Source organism: Leopardus geoffroyi, chromosome X, assembly GCF_018350155.1.
Source record: "Leopardus geoffroyi isolate Oge1 chromosome X, O.geoffroyi_Oge1_pat1.0, whole genome shotgun sequence".
In the NCBI taxonomy this organism is placed as follows: Eukaryota; Metazoa; Chordata; class Mammalia; order Carnivora; family Felidae; genus Leopardus; species Leopardus geoffroyi.
The window spans coordinates 47,020,627-47,039,325 of NC_059343.1; the positions used below are offsets into that span (position 1 = coordinate 47,020,627).

At 38.8% G+C, this 18,699-nt stretch overlaps 1 protein-coding gene across 4 annotated transcripts in view; it reads right to left on the reverse strand.

The window, feature by feature from the left end:
• Positions 1–18,699, reverse strand: part of PHF8 (PHD finger protein 8) — a 90,459-nt gene that overhangs the window by 55,851 nt on the left and 15,909 nt on the right. For all 4 annotated transcript variants that reach the window (XM_045473084.1, XM_045473083.1, XM_045473087.1 and 1 more), the window contains 6 exons: positions 12,417–12,502; positions 11,933–12,041; positions 6,284–6,444; positions 5,289–5,430; positions 3,677–3,863; positions 1,243–1,405 (listed from right to left, as the gene is read on the reverse strand). In XM_045473084.1, the coding sequence (XP_045329040.1) occupies positions 1,243–1,405; positions 3,677–3,863; positions 5,289–5,430; positions 6,284–6,444; positions 11,933–12,041; positions 12,417–12,502 (848 nt within the window). The remainder of the gene's footprint in view (positions 1–1,242; positions 1,406–3,676; positions 3,864–5,288; positions 5,431–6,283; positions 6,445–11,932; positions 12,042–12,416; positions 12,503–18,699) is intronic.

The following is an 18,699-nucleotide window of genomic DNA, read 5'->3' on the forward strand; positions in this document are numbered from 1 at the left end:
TGGACTCTGTGCTGGCAGCTCAGAGCCTGCTTGGGATATTCTCTCTCTCTCTCTCTCTCTCTCTCTCTCTCTCTCTCTCTCTCCCCTCTCCCTGCTCTCTCTCTCAAAATGAATAAACATAAAAAATTAAAAAAAAAAGAAACAGAGGATATCACTAGAGACTTGGAAGACATCAAAAGGATAATAAGAAAATACAATCAACAACTCTGCATACATAAATTTGACAACTTAGATAAAATGGACCAATTCCTTGAAAAGCACAAACTACCATAGCTCACCCAATATGAAACAGATAATTTGAATAACCTACTAAAGTTTAAGGAAATTGAATGTTAATTAAAAACTTCCCTACAAAAGAAATCTCCAGGTCCATGTGACTGCACTAGAGAATTCTACCAAAGGTTTGAGAAAACTTAACATTAATTCTGAAATCAAAGAATGAAGTTTAAGAAATCAAGGAAGGAGCACCTGAAGTGGCTCAGTTGGTTATGCGTCTGACTTTGGCTCAGGTCTTAATCTCACAGTTTGTGAGTTTGAGCCCTGTGTCAGGCTCTGTGCTGACAGCTCAGAGCCCGGAGCCTGCTTTGGATTCTGTGTCTCCCTCTCTTTCTGCCCCTCCCCTGCTTGCATTCTGTCTCTCTCAAAAAGAAATAAACATTAAAAAACTAAAAGAAAAGAAATCAAGGAGGATCTAAATAAATGGAAAGACATACTGGGTTCATCAAAGACAACATGGTAAAGATGTCAACTTCCCCAAATTGAGAAAACTGGGGGCACTTTTTCAAAACATACACTCAGATCCCACCCCAGACCTAAAAATCCATAATGCTAGGGGTAAAGCCTAGGCATGTATTGTTTGGGGGGGGGGGGGGGAAGCCCCACCCCCACCCCAGATAATTCTGATTTATAGACTGCAATGCCAGCCTCCCAGTCACTATTCCTAGAGCCATGGGGCTGAGAGACCTATTCTCTACCTGTCCACCAAGTTGGCATAGCCCAGTGCAAGAGGTCCATCAACCTCTTCCTGTACCTTCCCACCTGCAATCTCCCCAAGGAACTATGCTGCCTACTAGCCATCACATGCATTTTCTTAAGGTCCAATTCTGAGTCATCAGCTGATATGAGAGGGTTTTCCCACATAATCGGATCAATATATTATAGGAAGGGTCTACCTCTGGTACCACAACCTCCCTTCCTCTTCCAGCCCTCCTGAAACCCTCCCAGAGGGGGCCCAGGGAAGACCTGTAGGAATGAAAAGTGTCTGTCCTTGCTTCACGGAACATTTATAGCACTTGTCCACCTGGTCCCCAAAAAACATCTCATTCTGGTTAGAGGAGCTGCTCCAGCACTCAAAGAGAGTCAGATTGGCATTTGTTGGGCGGATCAGGTAGAAGATCTTCTCACCCTGAAACAAAACAGGTTTAGGTGCCAAAAATATCAACAATTTCCATAAAAATCCTCCAGAGGGTCTCCAAAAGGATATTTTCTTTCCCATGCTCCAAGACCACATAATATGACAGATTCTCCCCCAAACCCATCCAGTAATCATTTTTATGTGGATTTGGAAAACTTCAAAAGCTCCTTTTGTACTTTGTGCTTTTGAGCCTCTGTAAGATTGACAAAAAATGATTTGGAAAGGGCATTCCAAACAAAATTGTTCAACTTAGGACAAATATACACCAAAAGCTTCTACTTTAGATACAAAGTCAAATGAAAAATGGCCTCTATAGATGAGTAGATCAATACTACTAGCCGTAGGAGAATTTAAGGCCACATTACTGATGAGAAAATTGAATTTGCCTTTAAATGCCATTTACAGAGAGTGTTCCTTCTCACACCTGCAATCAAAGCTAATAAAAGTTTAAAAGTTCAGTAACTGCCCAAGGACTTCTAAAAGATTATATGTTAGGCGATTATCTGTTGGAAAAACATTTTATTTCCTAATTATGTTTTGCCTAGACAATCATCAGATTATTTGGTTGAAAAGAAATAAAAGCCCACCAGCACAAAAATATCCTCAACCTACAGCTGATTAGTTTAACCAATATTTCCTGATAATAAATTTCAATGTAGAAGAGCAATAACACTAGAAATTATCTATTGCACAATTGGAGAAATTTCATTCAGATCTGTAGATTAGATAACAGTATCCTATCAATATTGATTTTCTGATTTTGATAACTATACTGCAGTTATATACGAGAATGCCCTTATTTTCAAGAAATATGCACTGAATTATAAGATAAAGGGACACATGTCTGCAACTACTCTCAAATGTCTCAGAAAAAAAAAAAATATATATATATAGAACTATTTTATCATGTTTGCTTTATAGAATGAATATAATAAAATGTAACATTTGGGGAATCTAAGTGAAGGGCACACAGGCATTCTTCCTACCATTTTTGCAATTTTTCTATAAAAAAAGGAATTATTTTAAAATGAAAAAGTTAAATCTAACATTTGCATAGCAGTGATTTACATGCTCCAATTTCATGATAAACCAGTGGAAACAACTAGTTTAGGATTTGTGATCATTTGGACAAGAGCCATATCCAAGTCTTCTGCTCTTTCCTTGGCATTTCTGATAAGAAAAATAAATAGTATGATGGTGGAAAAGAATCAAAATTACTTAAGAAATTTGTTTTCCAGGGGCGCCTGGGTGGCTCAGTCAGTTAAGCATCTGACTTCAGCTCAGGTCATGAACTCACGGTTCATGAGTTCAAGCCCTGGGTTGGGCTCCGTGCTGACAGCCTGGAGTCTACTTCGGATACCGTGTCTCCCTCTCTCTCTGTTCGTCTCCCACTTGCTCTCTTGTCTGTCTCTGTCTCTGTCTCTGTCTCTCTCTCTCCCAAAAATAAAGATTAAAAAAAAATTGTTTTCCAGACTTTAAAAATCCTTCATAGTCACTGATAATCAATACGCTAATTACAAAATTGAAACAATCACTAAAAGGGAAACTACCCATAGGAAGGCTAACATTAAAAAAAAAAAAAACCTGTCATGGGCACCTGGGTGGCTCAATTGGTTAAGTGTCCAACTCTTAGTTTCAGCTCAGGTCATGATCTCACGTTTCGTGAGATCAAGCCCCACATCGGGCTCTGTGCTGACAGTGCAAAGCCTGCTTGGGATTCTCTCTCTCTCTATCTCTCTGACCCTCCCCTACTTGTTGCACATGGTCTCTCTCTCAAAATAAATAAATAAACATTAAAAAAAAACTTGTTATATATATGCTCTATCTTGGTGGTGGCAGTTATGCAACTACATACAATGTCAAAACTCATCAAACTATACATTTAGAACAGATTAATTTTATGGTGTATAAATTATACCTCAATAAGGACGGGGGATGGGAAGTTTCTCATGTTACCAAGAATCTGCAGTAAATATGAACATTTCCATACATAGTCATAGGAGTATAGATTGGTTCAATTAACAGCCAGAAAACCTTAGGCATCTGCTGTTATTCAAAAAAATGTTAAGCATCAAAACTGTAGAGACAGTTTATATGGCATATCCACTTAGTGCCCAACCCTGATAGAGTAGTTATATGGAAATGTCACCCAAACAGAATCTGGGAGGCAGGTAGACCTCAGCAGCCTCTTCTGTGCTGCCACGTGAAACAAAGAGGGCGGCCCAAGGCCAGGCTGCCTCTAGAAGCCACATTCACTCCTACCTTGAGCACATGGTACCAGACCGAGGTGCCACCAAAGTCAATGTGAAAGTCTGTATAGCTATCCCGCACACTCATGAGGCAGTACTTTTGCACATTGGGCCTCTCAAATATACACTCCTCTGGCCACAAGTTCTCCACCCATGAGAGCTTCCGAACAATCTTGGGAGTCTCCACAAGGTTAGAAAGCCTAGCAAGGAAGGGGTGGAGAACAGACGTCAGCTGATTGGGAATTAAAGATTAAAGCCTGAATAAAATGCTCCCCATCCCAGTGAGAGTCAAATAAGACAAAGAAGTCCTTTCCACAGGATCCCCAAGGGCACACAGGATACTTATTTCTATAAGTCTGGTCAGCATCCTCATTCCACTCAGCTCTAGAAGTCCCAAGTCCCAGCTCCACAGCATTCCCCAGTCAAAGGAGGTCATTTCCTCCACAAAATGCTCATAACTCCCTTCACCCAGGTCCACTCACTTGGCACGGAGTCAATAACAGTTATTGTACTGTCCCCATGTCTTAATGTCTTCTTTATGAGGAACCATTAGAGAAACCTTTCAAGGGCTCAGTTTCAGGTAGTGTTTCTCCCCAATATCTGGTTGTTTTTATCTTACCTAAAACCACAAACCTTATGATATTGCACTCCTTCCTTGTCCTTACTTTCAGGAAATTGACTGAAAACGCTACAGTCCTTCTCTAACAACTATCCAGACACTCATACACGCATTTTGTGTGCAGATTACCCACCAGATGCATACTATTTCTCCACTTTTATTTTCCTTTTGTGCCAGTTTTGTCTATTCTTTCCTCTCTGTATCTCTGTAAGCTACCTCAAATAGCCTTTCAAGATGAAGTGAGATACAAACAAACACAGCTTTAAAAAAAAACCCTCAGGTTGTTAACTCTGATGTTAATACCAACAGCAAGGATTTTAATATTGTATAGTTATTTAAAATGTTGCCATTGATGGAAACTGGTTGAAGAATACACAGGACAACCTGTACAGATTTTTGCAACTTCCTGTAAATCTATAATTATGTCAAAATTAAAAGTTAAAAAAGTACATAATCAGACAATAAGTTTTCTAAGTGCAAAAAGATATGTTACAATTTGGGAAATTTCCCACATTTCTGAGCACAGAGAAGACTACATGTATCTACTGAGTGCAGGAGTCCAGATAGAATCATTTAAAGGTTATAAAAAGCTCTTTTTTCTTTTATATCTAAGTAACCTTACCCTTAGAGAAACTACTTGGGGGTAATTCAGTAAATCTATTTCCAGGGACAGAGGACCTATACTGGGAATTAAATAGTGACCGCACCACAATCTAAATACCAAAAAAAAAAAAAAAAAAAAAAAAGTCTAAGAAAGCTGTCCTGGGTCTTGGAGACAAAAATTAATTAAAATAGCTACTGTATAATCTATCCAATGTTAGAAACTGTAGAAGAGAAATACAATTTGGTTGTTATAATGGGAACAGCTACCCTAGGAAGTATAAACCAGGTCATCATCCCAAAGGAAGAAACTACCAAGAGGAAGGGAAAAAGGAACACTTAGACTCAGTATATCACAAGTTCCAGGGACTTTGTTAGGTTTTTTACTTACCCCTGCTCCTCCTACCTGGTATCAGAGAATTCCAAACTAATGACATTGAGGACTTTCTCCCTCTTCCCACTATAGTAGTATTTCACAAAATCACCAAGCTTCATCTTGCAGTCAGCCTGGCGGGTCACATCAATCACATCAATCTCTTTGTCAGAACCTAGAATAAAAAGATAGATTCTGCACCAAGTGGTCTCAGGGACCGGGGAAGCCTCCCTCCCCCCTTCACCTGTACCTAGAATGGACTGACACTCAAAACTTCTCACCGCACACACTGTATTTGTATGTATGTATGTATGTAGGAATCCCTCACGCTCTCCTTACACCAATGTGCTGGGTCCAGGCCTATTAGAGTAACACAACTGCCTGACATACAGTCTCACTCATGATACAATCCACATGCCTGGGCCTATTCCCTCACTTCTCTTCCTATCCCCGAAATTTAATGCCCAGAAGACAACTGGCACATGAGGGCAAAAATCAGAGGCTTTCTTATCTCAAAAGAAGGGAGATTCCTGGGGCGCCTGGGTGGCTCAGTCGGTTAAGCGTCCGACTTCAGCTCAGGTCACGATCTCGCGGTCAGTGAGTTCGAGCCCCGCGTCGGGCTCTGGGCTGATGGCTCGGAGCCTGGAGCCTGCTTCCGATTCTGTGTCTCCCTCTCTCTCTGCCCCTCCCCATTCATGCTCTGTTTCTCTCTGTCTCAAAAATAAATAAAAAGGTTAAAAAAAAATTAAAAAAAAAAAAAAAAGAAGGGAGACTCCCATGATCCCTGGAATTTCCCTGGTAAAAAAAAAAAAAGTGGGGCTCAGCCTGGGGGCTCGGGGCCTATTAAGGAGGAAAAGAAAACCAGGATTTTGGTTCTAGTTTTGCGAAAGACTGACTCCGGGCAAAGCACTTTACCTCATATTCCCAAGATGGCTAGAAAAGAAATGCAAAGGTAGACTGGAAGCAAAGGGTCACTGGTCTTGATGGGAGTGAATGATGTCACAGTTAGGATAGTTCATCTTTCTTACCAACATAGTGTTCCACGTCCCTCACAGTGAATGATGGTGAAGGCAGCGTCATCCCCAATCCATCCTTCTTCAAGACTAGGATGGGCACACTGAAGCTATTCTCCTCCAAGAATTCCACAGTCAGCTGACTTCCAGTGGGCTTCAGAATCACTTCATCTGAGCTGTGGGCCACATGAGAGAAAGCCTGAGCCCCAGAGGCACTGACACTAAAGGCTTCACTTGATGCTGCCATTCACCCAAGGGGTGGGGCCTTCCTGAGCAGACCTTAATGTGGACTGTAAACTAATGACATATACCTCACGTGCCAGGGAAGAAATGACTTATCCAAGGTAAGAAACCAGGTCACTGGCAGAGGTGGGGAGCTAACCCAAGGATATCTTGTTAATAGCATACTCTTCTCTGAATGGCAAAAGAAGAAATCAGTCAATAACCTGCCCAGAAAGAAAAGATGTATCTGCAATTTTAGTTAATTTACTCTAACCCAGAGCAGGGTCACCCATTTAAAACACTGGCAAATAAAAAAAGACTGATTTGCAAATGACATATCCAATAAAGGGTTAGTATCCAAAATATATAAAGAACTTACACACTCAACACACACAAAAAAAATGCAAGTAATCCAATTTAAAAATGGGCAGAAGACATGAACAGACACTTCTCCAAAGAGGGCATACACACGGCCAATAGACACATGAAAAGATGTTCAACGTCACTCATCACCAGGGAAATGCAAATCCAAACTACAATGAGATATCACCTCATACCCGTCAGAATGGCTGAAATCAAAAACACAAGAAACAAGTGTTGGCGAGGATGTGGGCAAACTGGAACCCTCATGTACTGTTGGCGGGAATGCAAAGTGGTGCAGCCACTGTGAAAAACGGTATGGAGGTTCCTCAAAAAAATAAAAACAGAACTACCATATGATCTAGTAATCACACTACTGGGTACTTACCCAAAGAATATGAAAACACTAATTTGAAAAGATAATATGTACCCCTATTTTATTGCAGCATTATTTACAATAGTCAAATTATGGAAGCAACCTAAATGTCCATCAATTGATGAATGGATAAAGAAGATGTGTGTGTGTGTGTGTGTGTGTATACACACACACGTACATACATATAATGGCATATATATATATATATATATATATATATATATATATATACATACACACATTGGAATATTATTCAGCCATAAAAAAGAATGAAATCTTACCATTTGCAACAACATGGACAGAACTACAGAGTATAATGCTAAGTGAAGTAAGTTAGTCAGAAAACGACAAATACCAGATGATTTTACTTATATGTGGAATTTAAGAAAACAAACAAAGGAAAAATAAAGAGACAAATCAAAAAACAGATTCTTAACTACAGAGAATAAACATGGTTATCAGAGGGGAAGTAAGTGGGGGGGATGGGGGAAATAGGTGAAGGGGGTTTAAGAGTACACTTATCTTGAAGACCACTGAGTAATGTATACAATTGGTGAATCACTATACTGTACACCTGAAACTAACAGAACACTGTATGTTAACTATACTGGAATTAACATAAATAAAAAATAAAAAATAAAAGACTGATTAAAAAAACAATTTTTACAACCAATTTCTCAACACATGTATGTAATTAACTAGAAAACAGGAGTTTTTATTTTTTTAAATCATGTTGGAGGAAGATGGACTATTTGACCAAGTTGTGTTGGAACAAGCAACTGGAAAAATATTAAGCTCAATGTCTATCTTTCTCTTTACATAATTCTAGATAGATCAACATTTAAATTGAAAAAAAAATGAAGCCATCTGTATGTCTTCTTTGGAAAAATGTTCATGTCTTCTGTCCATTTCTTAACTGGATTATTTATTTTTGGGGTGTTGAGTTTGAGAAGTTCTTTATAGATTTTGGATGCTAATCCTTTATCAGATAAATCATTTGCAAATATCTTCTCCCATTCCACAGGCTGCCTTTTAGTTTTGTTCATTTTTCCGAAGAAGACATATAGGTGGCTAATAGACACAAGAAAAGATGCTCAACATAACTCATCATCAGGGAGATACAAATCAAAACTAAATGAGATACCACCTCACACCTGTCAGAATGGCTAAATAGAAACAGGAAACAACAGATGTTGGTGAGGATTTAGAGAAAGGGGAACCTTCTTACACTGTTGGGGGGGAATGCAAACTTGTGCAGCTACTCTGGAAAACAGTATGGAGGTTCCTTAAAAAAATAAAAAATAGAACTACCCTATGACCCAGCAATTGCACTACTAGCTATTTACCCAAAATACACAAAAATATTGATTCGAAGGGTTATATGCACCCCGATGTTTATAGCAGCATTATCACCAATAGCCAAACTATGGAAAAAGCTCAAAAGTCTATCGACTGATGAATCGATAAAGAGGATGTGGTGTATATATACAATGGTGTATATATACAGTGAAATATTACTCAGCCATCAAAAAAAAAATGAAATCTTGGGGTGCCTAGGTGGCTCAGTCAGTTAAGCATCCTACTCTTGATTTTGGCTCAGGTCATGATCTCACAGATCGCAAGATTGAGCACCACATTGGACTCTGTGTTGACAGTGCAGAGCCTGCTTGAGATTCTCTCTCTCTCTCTCTCTCTCTCTCTCTCTCTCTCTCCCTCTCTCTCTCAATCTCTCTCTCTCTCTCCCTTCCTCCTTCCTCCTTCTCTTCCTCCTCCTCCCCTGCTCACAGGCATGAGTGATCTCTTTCTTTCTCAAAATATATAAAATTAAAAAAAAAAAGAAGGGGCGCCTGGGTGGCTCAGTTGGTTGAGGGCCCAACTTCAGCTCAGGTCATGATCTCACAGTTCGTGGGTTCCAGCCCCACATCAGGCTCTGTGCTGACCACTTACTCAGAGTCTGGAGCCTGCTTTGGATTCTGTGTCTCCTTCTCTCTCTGCCCCTCCCCCGCTCATGCTTTGTCTCACTGTTTCTCAAAAATAAATAAATGTAAAAACAAAAATTAAAAAAAAAAGGAATGAAATTTTGTCATTTGCAATGATGCGGATGAAGCTAGAGTGTATTATGCTAAGCAAAGTAGTCAGAGAAAGATAAATAACATATGATTCCATTTATATGTGGAATTTAAGAAACTAAACAGATGAACATATGGGAAGGAAGGGGGAAAAAAAGAGAGGGAAGCAATCCATAAGAGACCCTTAACTATAGAAAACTGAGGGTTGAAGGAGAGAGGTGCATGTGGGATGTGGGTGGGGGGTGGGGTAAATGGGTGATGGATATTAAGGAGGGGCACTTGTGATGAGCACTGAGTGTTATATATAAGTGATAAATCACTAAATTTTACACCTTAAACCAATTTTACAATATGTTAACTAACTAGAATTTAAATAAAAACTTGAAAAAATGAAGCCATATAGTAGAAAAAATATGGGAGAGACAAGGCCCACTAGTCATTAAAAATAGCAATAAATAAATTTAACTACATAAAAATTAAAATTTCCTACAAGGAAATATAGGGGTGAATATACCTTTTTGAATTCATGTTTTCATGTTCTTTGGGTAAATACCCAGTAGTAGAATTACTGGATCATAAAAAATTTCTATCTTTAATTATTTGAGGAACCTCCATACTGTTTTCCACAGTGGCTACACGAGTTTGCATTCCCACCAACAGTGTACAAGGGTTCCTTTTTCTCTACATCCTCTGTAACACCTGTCATTTCTTGTCTTTCTTATTCTCACCATTCTGACAGTTATAAGGTGATAATCTCATTATTTAATGTAGCCTTATTTACAATATCTAATATACAGAAGCAACCCAAATGTCCCTGCATAGATGAATGGATACAAAAGATGTGGTATATATATATATGATGGAATATTACTGAATGGATACAGAAGATGTGGTATATATATACAATGGAATATTTCTTGGCCATAAAAAGAATCAGATCTTGCCATCTGCAACAACATGGATGGTCCTAGAGAGTATAATACTAAGTGAAATAAGTCAGATATAAAAAGACAAATATCATATGATTTTACTCATATGTGGATCATGAGAACTAAGTAATGGATAGAATTGCTAAATCATTATATTATATAGCTGAAACTAATATAATACTGTATGTTAATTATACTTCAACAAATAAATGCTTAAATAAAATTTTCTGTAAGAAAATCTATTATAAATCAGTAAAAAATGGGCAGTAACCCAATAGAAAAATTGTCAAATAAGCAGGAAATAAACAGAGAAATAAAGATGACTTACAAAGGCTCAAAAATATGTGCCTTCTTCATAACTAGATGCAAGTGGAAACATTTCATATTTTATCTTATCAGAAAGGCAAAGAGTTTGATAATAAACAGTGTTGGCCAGGATATAGGGAAACAGCCATCCTCACACACTATCTAGTGGGAATAAGAAATGGTACAGTCACTTTGGAAACAAGTTGGCAACCTTTATAAACATTTTTAAAGCAGATAATCGTTAGTCTTACAATTTCACTTTTAGTTAGTAAATCTACACGTATACTTAATCCACATATGCAAAAAAGTACAAAGACATTCACTGCATCATTTTTTTCTAACAGCAAAATACTAGAATCAATTTAAGTGTACATCAATAGAGGATTGGTTAAATAAATAAATAAATATCCATACAATGGAATAGTAAACATCCATGAAAAAGAATGAAAACCACCAGTATGTGCTGGTATGGACTGAGCTCCAAGATATATAATTTAGGTTTTAAAAAAAGCAAGATGAAGAACACTGAGTGTATTTATGCTTTTTTTAGAAAAGTAGGATACACACACACACACACATTTATGTAAGTAAAACCTATTTCTGGAAGAATGTACAAGAAACTTGTTGACTAAAGAAGGGATCTGAGGGGTCTGGGACAGAAAGGAGACTCACTGCCTCTGAACAAACAAATCAAAAGATATTAAGGTGAAGAAACACATAATTCTAAGTAACATTTCAATTACAAGAAAGCTGAAAATGGTTGCATGAATTAAAAACCAAGCAAAAGTGAGTGCTTTATTCATTACTTTTTCTAATTCATTATTTTTGTGTAAGGAACTTCTTTTTAATAAGCTCATTTTAATATTTTTAAAAGGTAAAAATAAACCACCTGGCTGGCTCAGTCAGTAGGGCATGTGACTCTTAATCTCAGGGTTGTGAGTTCAAGCCCCAAGTTGGGCACAGAGTTTAATTTTAAAATAAAAATTAAACAATTTTAAAAAACACATTAAAAGGGAGAAAACTTTTTTTATTTAAAAGAAATACATGACAGAACGTATTTTTTTTTTATTTTTAAAAAGAGTTTCCTCTTGTCTACAATGAGAGAATTAAACTTTTTGATCTTTAGACTCCTAGTTGAAGCATTCCTTGGGTGCATGCAAATATCCTCTAACAGGTGAAAACTGCCTCCCAATCTAACAAAAGTTTTTACAAGTGGACCTTAATGTACTCCGCATGTAGGATGAAACTCTAACAATGTTTCTTAGAAAAATGACTAAAACAGAAGATTCTTCCCAGAGGGAACATTCCTAAATGGGGGAGGCATCTAATGAGACAGCCAGTGGCAAAGTTGGGAAGAAACGAATCCTAGCCTCCCAGAGCCCTGGCATTCACCAACCCTCACCTGTCAAAGGTCCTACTCCGGAGCTCTCTAATGAATGTAGGACTTCCGGTCTTCACTGGCTTCCCCTTGTGTGTATCATGCCCTTTCGAAGATACACGGCGTTTTTTCACTAAGCCAGAGAAAGACACAAGACTGAGTCAGAATGGCCATGAGCTATGTAGGGTTCCAAGAGCAAAGGCCTCAGCAGATCCTGCTTCTCTTCCAGTCTAACAACCCCTTGGAGCACCTGAAGTCAATGAGGCCCTCACATACTCAGGAAAAGTTCCTGGTGAGGTTGGTGCTTCCTCTGGGAATTCCCTAGGAAGAGAGGGAGGTAAAGCTCTGCAATTCTGCCCTCTCACTGGGGCAGCTGCTAACCTGCTGGGCCTACACAGGCTTTTGCTATTTCCCAAGCACTCAGACAAAGGCAATCTTCCTTTTAAGCTTCCTTCGTTTTGTCTCACCTCTGGACCACTTTCTCTTGAAAACTCCAAGATGTACTTACTAATGGAGGGCCCATGTAAGACTTCACAGTTGGGGCAGTGGTAGAGGTCAATGTCAGCAGCTTTCTCTTCTTCAACGCCAACACAACTAGAAACAAGAAAAACAGCCAACGTTTATGGGAATTTTATTTTTCGTAAGGTCTAGAACTGTGCTGTCCAGTATACATAGCTATTTACATTTAAATTAATTCAATAAAATTTTAAATGCTGTCCCTGCATCATCTAGCTACATTTCAAATGCTCAGTAGCCACATGTGGCTAGAGGTTACCGTACTTGGCAGATTATCAAACACTTTCACCAATGCAAAAAGTTATATTGGACCACACTGGTCTACAACAATTATGACAGAGCTAAAAATGTACAGACAGCAAAGCTTCATTAAGACTCAGAATGGGGGTGCGCCTGGGTGGCTCAGTCGGTTAAGCATCTAACATCAGCTCAGGTCATGATCTCACGGTTCATGAGTCTGAGCTCCACATCGGGTTCTGTGCTGACAGCTCAGAGACTGGAGCCTGCTCCAGATTCTGTATCTCCTCTCTCTGCCCCTCTTCGGCTCACACTGTCTCTCTCTCAAAAATAAATAAACATTTAAAACATTTTAAAAAAAGAGAATGGTAAAAGCTAGAAGAGATTCTAAAACAGTGCTGTTCAACAGAAATATAATGTGAGCCAGATATATAAGTTTAAATGTTCTAATAATCACATTAAAAAGGTAAAAAGAGGGGTGCCTGGGTGGCTCAGTCAGTTGAGTGTCCCAACTCTTAATTTCGGCTCAGGTCATGATCCCAGAGTCATGGGATGAAGCCCCATGTCGGGCTCCACACTGAATATGGAGCCTGCTTACGATTCTATCTCTCTCCCTCCTTCTGCCCTTCTCCCCTGCTTGTGCACACTCACTCTCTCTAAAATTAAAAAAAAAAAGTAAAAAGAAACAGGTGAAATTAATTTTAAAATTTAATTTAACCAATATATCTAAAATATTCCGACTTCAACATATAATCAAAACTTTAAACTTTACTGAACTATTTTACTTGATTAAATGAAAAGGACTGAAAAGAGTATTTTATAATCAACAGTGGTTCTGAGTGAAGGATTACAGGTCATTTTTCTCTTATTTGTATTTTCTAATGCTCTACAATGAACATATGTTACTTATTTCATAATGTAATGTATAAAAAAGTTTATTTAATTTTGAAAATTTGAGTTTAAGTTTATGTGAGATGTTCATCTCACAAAAGTAAATCCTTCCTCACCAAAGTCATTAGCAGCCCTCCTAATAACTTCTGGCTAAGATTAAACTCCTAAAATCCTTGGTCAGCCACACACAGCAGGGAGCATAAAAATAGGGCAGAACTCCAACTTTTTCCTCCAAGATCATGCTCACAAACTGACTTCTTGGGATCAGAACCCCACCCCTGTCCCAACTGCTAACTGCTAATCCTGTGTCTGTAAATCTGCTGCATATCAATAAATTGGGGATATCACCATCAACTTGGTGGAGTTTTTCTAAGGGCTCAGATAATGTATTTAAAGTACTTGGCACACACTCTGGAAAACAGTATGGAGGTTCCTCAAAAAATTAAAACCAGAGGGGCGGCTGGGTGGCTCAGTTGGTAAAGTGTCCGACTTGAGCTCAGGTCATGATCTCATGGCTCGTGAGTTCAGGTCCCCCTTCGGACTCTGTGCTAATAGCTCAGAGCCTGGAGCCTGCTTTGGATTCTGTGTCTCCTTCTCTCTCTGCCCTTCTCCCACTCATGTTCTGTCTCTGTCTCTCAAAAATGAATACACATTGAAAAAAATTTTTTTATTAAAAATAGAACTACCCTATGACCCAGTAATTGCACTACTAGGAATTTATCCAAAGGATACAAACATGCTGATAGAAAGGGTGCATGCACCCCAATGGCTATAGCCGCATTATCAATAATACCCAAACTATGGAAAGAGCCCAAATGTCCATCAACTGATGAATGGATTAAGAAGATGTGGTGTATATATACAATGAACTACTACTCAATGATCAAAAAGAATAAAATCTTGCCACTAAGTGAAATAGCCAGAGAAAGACAGGTATCATATGATTTCACTCATATGTGGAATTTGAGAAGCTTAACAGGTGAACATAGGGGAAGGGAAGGAAAAATAATGAGGGAAGCAAACCATAAGAGACTCTTAAATACAGAGAACTGAGGGTTGATGGGGGTAGAGGGGTGGGGGTATGGGTTAAATGGATAATGGGCATTAAGGAGGGCACTTGTTGGGATGAGCACATATTACACATATGTGATGAATCACTGGGTTTTACTCCTGAAGCCAAGACTACGCTGTATCTTAACTAACTTGAGAATAAAAAATAATAAATAAATAAAATAATAAAGTGCTTAGTACAGTGAGCACAGAGAAGCACATCTCACCCTTCACCTGCCTAAACTTTCTTTAAATATATTCCCCAGACCTTGTGGCATTAACTCACTTTGTCAGACCACATGCTTTCTCTGTCTCACACCCGTTAGCCTTGGACACTGCTCAAGAAGGAACCACTAGTCATCCCTCTCTCCTGAACTTTCATCCCATATAGCTATGTACTTTCTCCACCCCCAAACATCCACTGGTCATCAACATTCCTAACTTTTCTCTTGTATCCCCAAGCAACCCCATTTCTTGGTAAATAAACCCATCTAATTCATAACCCCTTCAACAAACCCCTTCTTCACCTTCCTGGCTTACTGACCACAGCTTCTCTTAGGAGAAGCCATCTTCTCTATACAAGTGCCACTCGGTGTGGTCCACAGACTAATGCTCATACGTGAACTGTTCGCCACAGGTCTGTAATAAGTACAAAAAGTCAGCATGAGCATCCACAAACTTTTATGACAATTTGGCTGAGTAATTTTATGTCTGTTGAATCTAACAATAAGAAATTGGGGCTTATATTTTGTACAGCTTTTTTGGTTCATCCATTTTTCTAGTAATTCATTTTTTATTGTACCAAATGATTGGTCCATTATTGTTTGGAAATTTTAAAAAACAGATAAACCTGGTCCTTCGCCACAGAACATCTAAGAAGCACTGTGCTAGAACCCCAATCAGGCAGAAGTTATGCATTCTACCAGACCCTTATGTAACTCAGGGCTGTGTTGGAAGCAGACATTCCCCTCACTCTCCAGTGAGAGATCATCTCTCCTCTACCCCTGTGTATGATTTCTTACTCCTTTTTAAAAAAATGTTTGAGAGAGAGAGCATGAGCGAGTGGGGGAGGAGCAGAGAAGGAGAGAGAGGATCCCAAGCAGGCTCCGCACTGTCAGCGCAGAGCCTGATGAGGGGCTCAAACCCATGAACCACGAGATCATGACCTGAGCTGAAATCAAGAGTCAGATGCTTAACCAGCTGAGCCACCCAGGTGCCCCAGATCTCTTACTCCTTTGAGCTTCATATCATCTAGACATGCCTCTTTCCACTCCTCTTCACTGTCAGCTCCTCAGCTCCCCAACATACCCCTTTCACTCATTTAAGAACCTGTTCACAGATTCTTCTCCATCCCAAGTCCTGCCAACATCCCACATGATGTTAGTACTGATGCAGAGGCCCAACACACTGGCCTCTTACTTAGCTCTTTGACCTCCTTATCTTCAGAGGCTGGTGTCTCCACTTCCCTTTCAGCTATCAAATCTCATGGTCATCATCTAGCCCTTGTCAATACTTGCAATAGCTCCACATCTAGAATATGAAATTCATACAGCATACTTGTGACCACAAATATAATCATCCAGCTCTTATTCATTACACTTGTTCTTTGCTCTCAAAATCCCTTGAGCCTACTTTTCACCTCTTCATCTATTCTTAACTTCACCCTTCTTCCCCATCTAGCTTAGATTCCAGCATTCCTCCCTTCAGCCATTCTCCAACAGATATCCTCAACTCCCTTGCCCCACTGCCTTTCCATCACTCCCACGTACACATTCCAACCCTGGCTCAATCCAACTATGTTAACACTGGACCATTGGACATGGCTGGAGAAAAATCACCCACTGGATCAGCACCACAATAAATTCACACTGTCCAAAATATCTGAGTCACAGCATAGTCAACACAATATTGAATGAAAAGAACAAAGTTGGAAGACTGATGCTACCTGATTTCAGGACTCACTATAAAGCTACAGTAATCAAGACAGTGTGGTATAGATGAAAGATAGACAAACAGATCAATAAAACAGAATAGAGAGCCCAGAAGTAGACCTACATAAGTATGGTCAACTAATCTTTGACAAAGAGCAAAGGTAGTACAATGGGGCAAAAAGATAGTCTTTTCAACAAATGGTACTGAAACTGGACATCCACATGCAAGTGAATGAATCTTGACACAGAACTTGTACACTTCACAAAAACGGAACTCAAAATGGATCACAGACCTAAATGTAAAATGCAAAAGTACAACACTCCTAGAATATAACATAGGATAAAAATTTAAATGAGCTTGGGCATAGCAATAATTATTTTTAGATGTAATACCAAAGGCATGATCCATGAAAAAAGGAATTGATAAAATAGACTTCATTAAAATTAAAAATATGATCTTTGAAAGATACTGTCAAGAGAAAAACAAGACAAGCCAAAGACTGGGAGTAAACAACTGCATAAATACATATTTGATAAAGGATGCTATCTAAAATATACAAAGAACTCTTAAAAATTAGCAATAAAACAAACCTGATTTAAAAATGGGCAAAAGATCTCTACAGAAACCTCACCGAAGAATATATGCAGATGGAAAATAAGCATATAAAAAGGTGCTCCACATCATATGTTAGGAAAATTAAAACAACTATGAGATACCACTATACATCATCTATCAGAATAGCCAAAATTCAGAACACTGACAACACTAAATGCTAATGAGGAGGTAGAGCAAAAGGAACTCTCATTCACTGCTGGTGGGAATACAAAATGGTACAGCCATTTTGGAAGACAGTTTGGCAATTTCTTAAAAAACTGAACATACTCTTAACATATAATCCATCAATCATGCTCCTTGGCATTTACTCAAAGGAACTGAACAAAAACCTACACATGGATGTTTATAGCATCTTTTTTCATAAATGCCAAAATTTGGAAGCAATTATGATGTCCTTCAATAGGTGAATGGATAAACTGTGGTATATCCAAACAATGAAATGTTTATTCAGCACTAAAAAGAAAGGAGCTATCAAGCCAGGAAAAGGCATGGAGGAAACCTGAACACATATTATGAAGTGAAAGAAGCCAATCTGAAAAGGCTATGCATTATAGATTCAAACTATATGACATATTATAGGAAGGGCAAAACCATGGGGACAGTAAAAACTGATTGCCAGAGGTTATCGGGGAGAGATGAATCGGTAGAGCACAGAGAATTTTTAAAGGCAGTGAAACTATTCTGCATGATACTAAAATGCTATAATGGTGAACGCATGTCATTATACATTTGTCCAAACCCATAGAATGTACAACACCAACAGTAAACACTGTTGTAAACTATGGACTTTGGGTGATAATCATGTGTCAGTGTAGGTTTGTCAATGGTAATGTACCACTCTGGTGAGGAATGCTGATAATGGGAGAGGCTACACATGTGGGGGCAGGAGGAATATGGGAAATATCTGTATCTTCCTCTCAATTTGACTGTGAACTTTACTCTAAAAAATAAAGTCTATTGAAAAAATATCTGGGTCATGTTTCCTCAGAATCCTCCTATATTTCCCTGCTCAATTCTCTCTCCCATCATTCACAGTGGTTGTATCAAATCCATGGTCCCATTACCTCCCTCCTCTTTCAGAAAATGACCCTGCCTACTTCTTAGACAAGATGAAGTAATCAGATGGGAACTATCTCAACTTTCCACACCAAATCTACCTCCTTCTGTACCCATCCTTTCCCCTGGTTACAATGAAAGAAATATCCTTCAATCTTTCCAAAGTTGGCTTTTCCACCCAGGTTCCCATCTTTTTTTAATCTTCTCAATCAATTATCCCTTCTTTCTTCAGTATCTTCAACCTCTTCCTCCCTCCCTTCCGTCTCCTTCACAATAGCATTTAAACAATTAAAAAAGATAAGACCCTCCCTCCTGTCTGCCCCTCTGCCACTTCACAGCCAAATATCTTCTTTGTATGCAGGTTGATACTGACTTATTTGAATAGTTATCAGTTAGTAATGGCACAAAACTCAAAAGGTACAAAACTGTATACACTAAAAAGTCTACCTACTTCTTGCCACCTGGTATTATCCAGAGATGTTCTATCAGAGCCA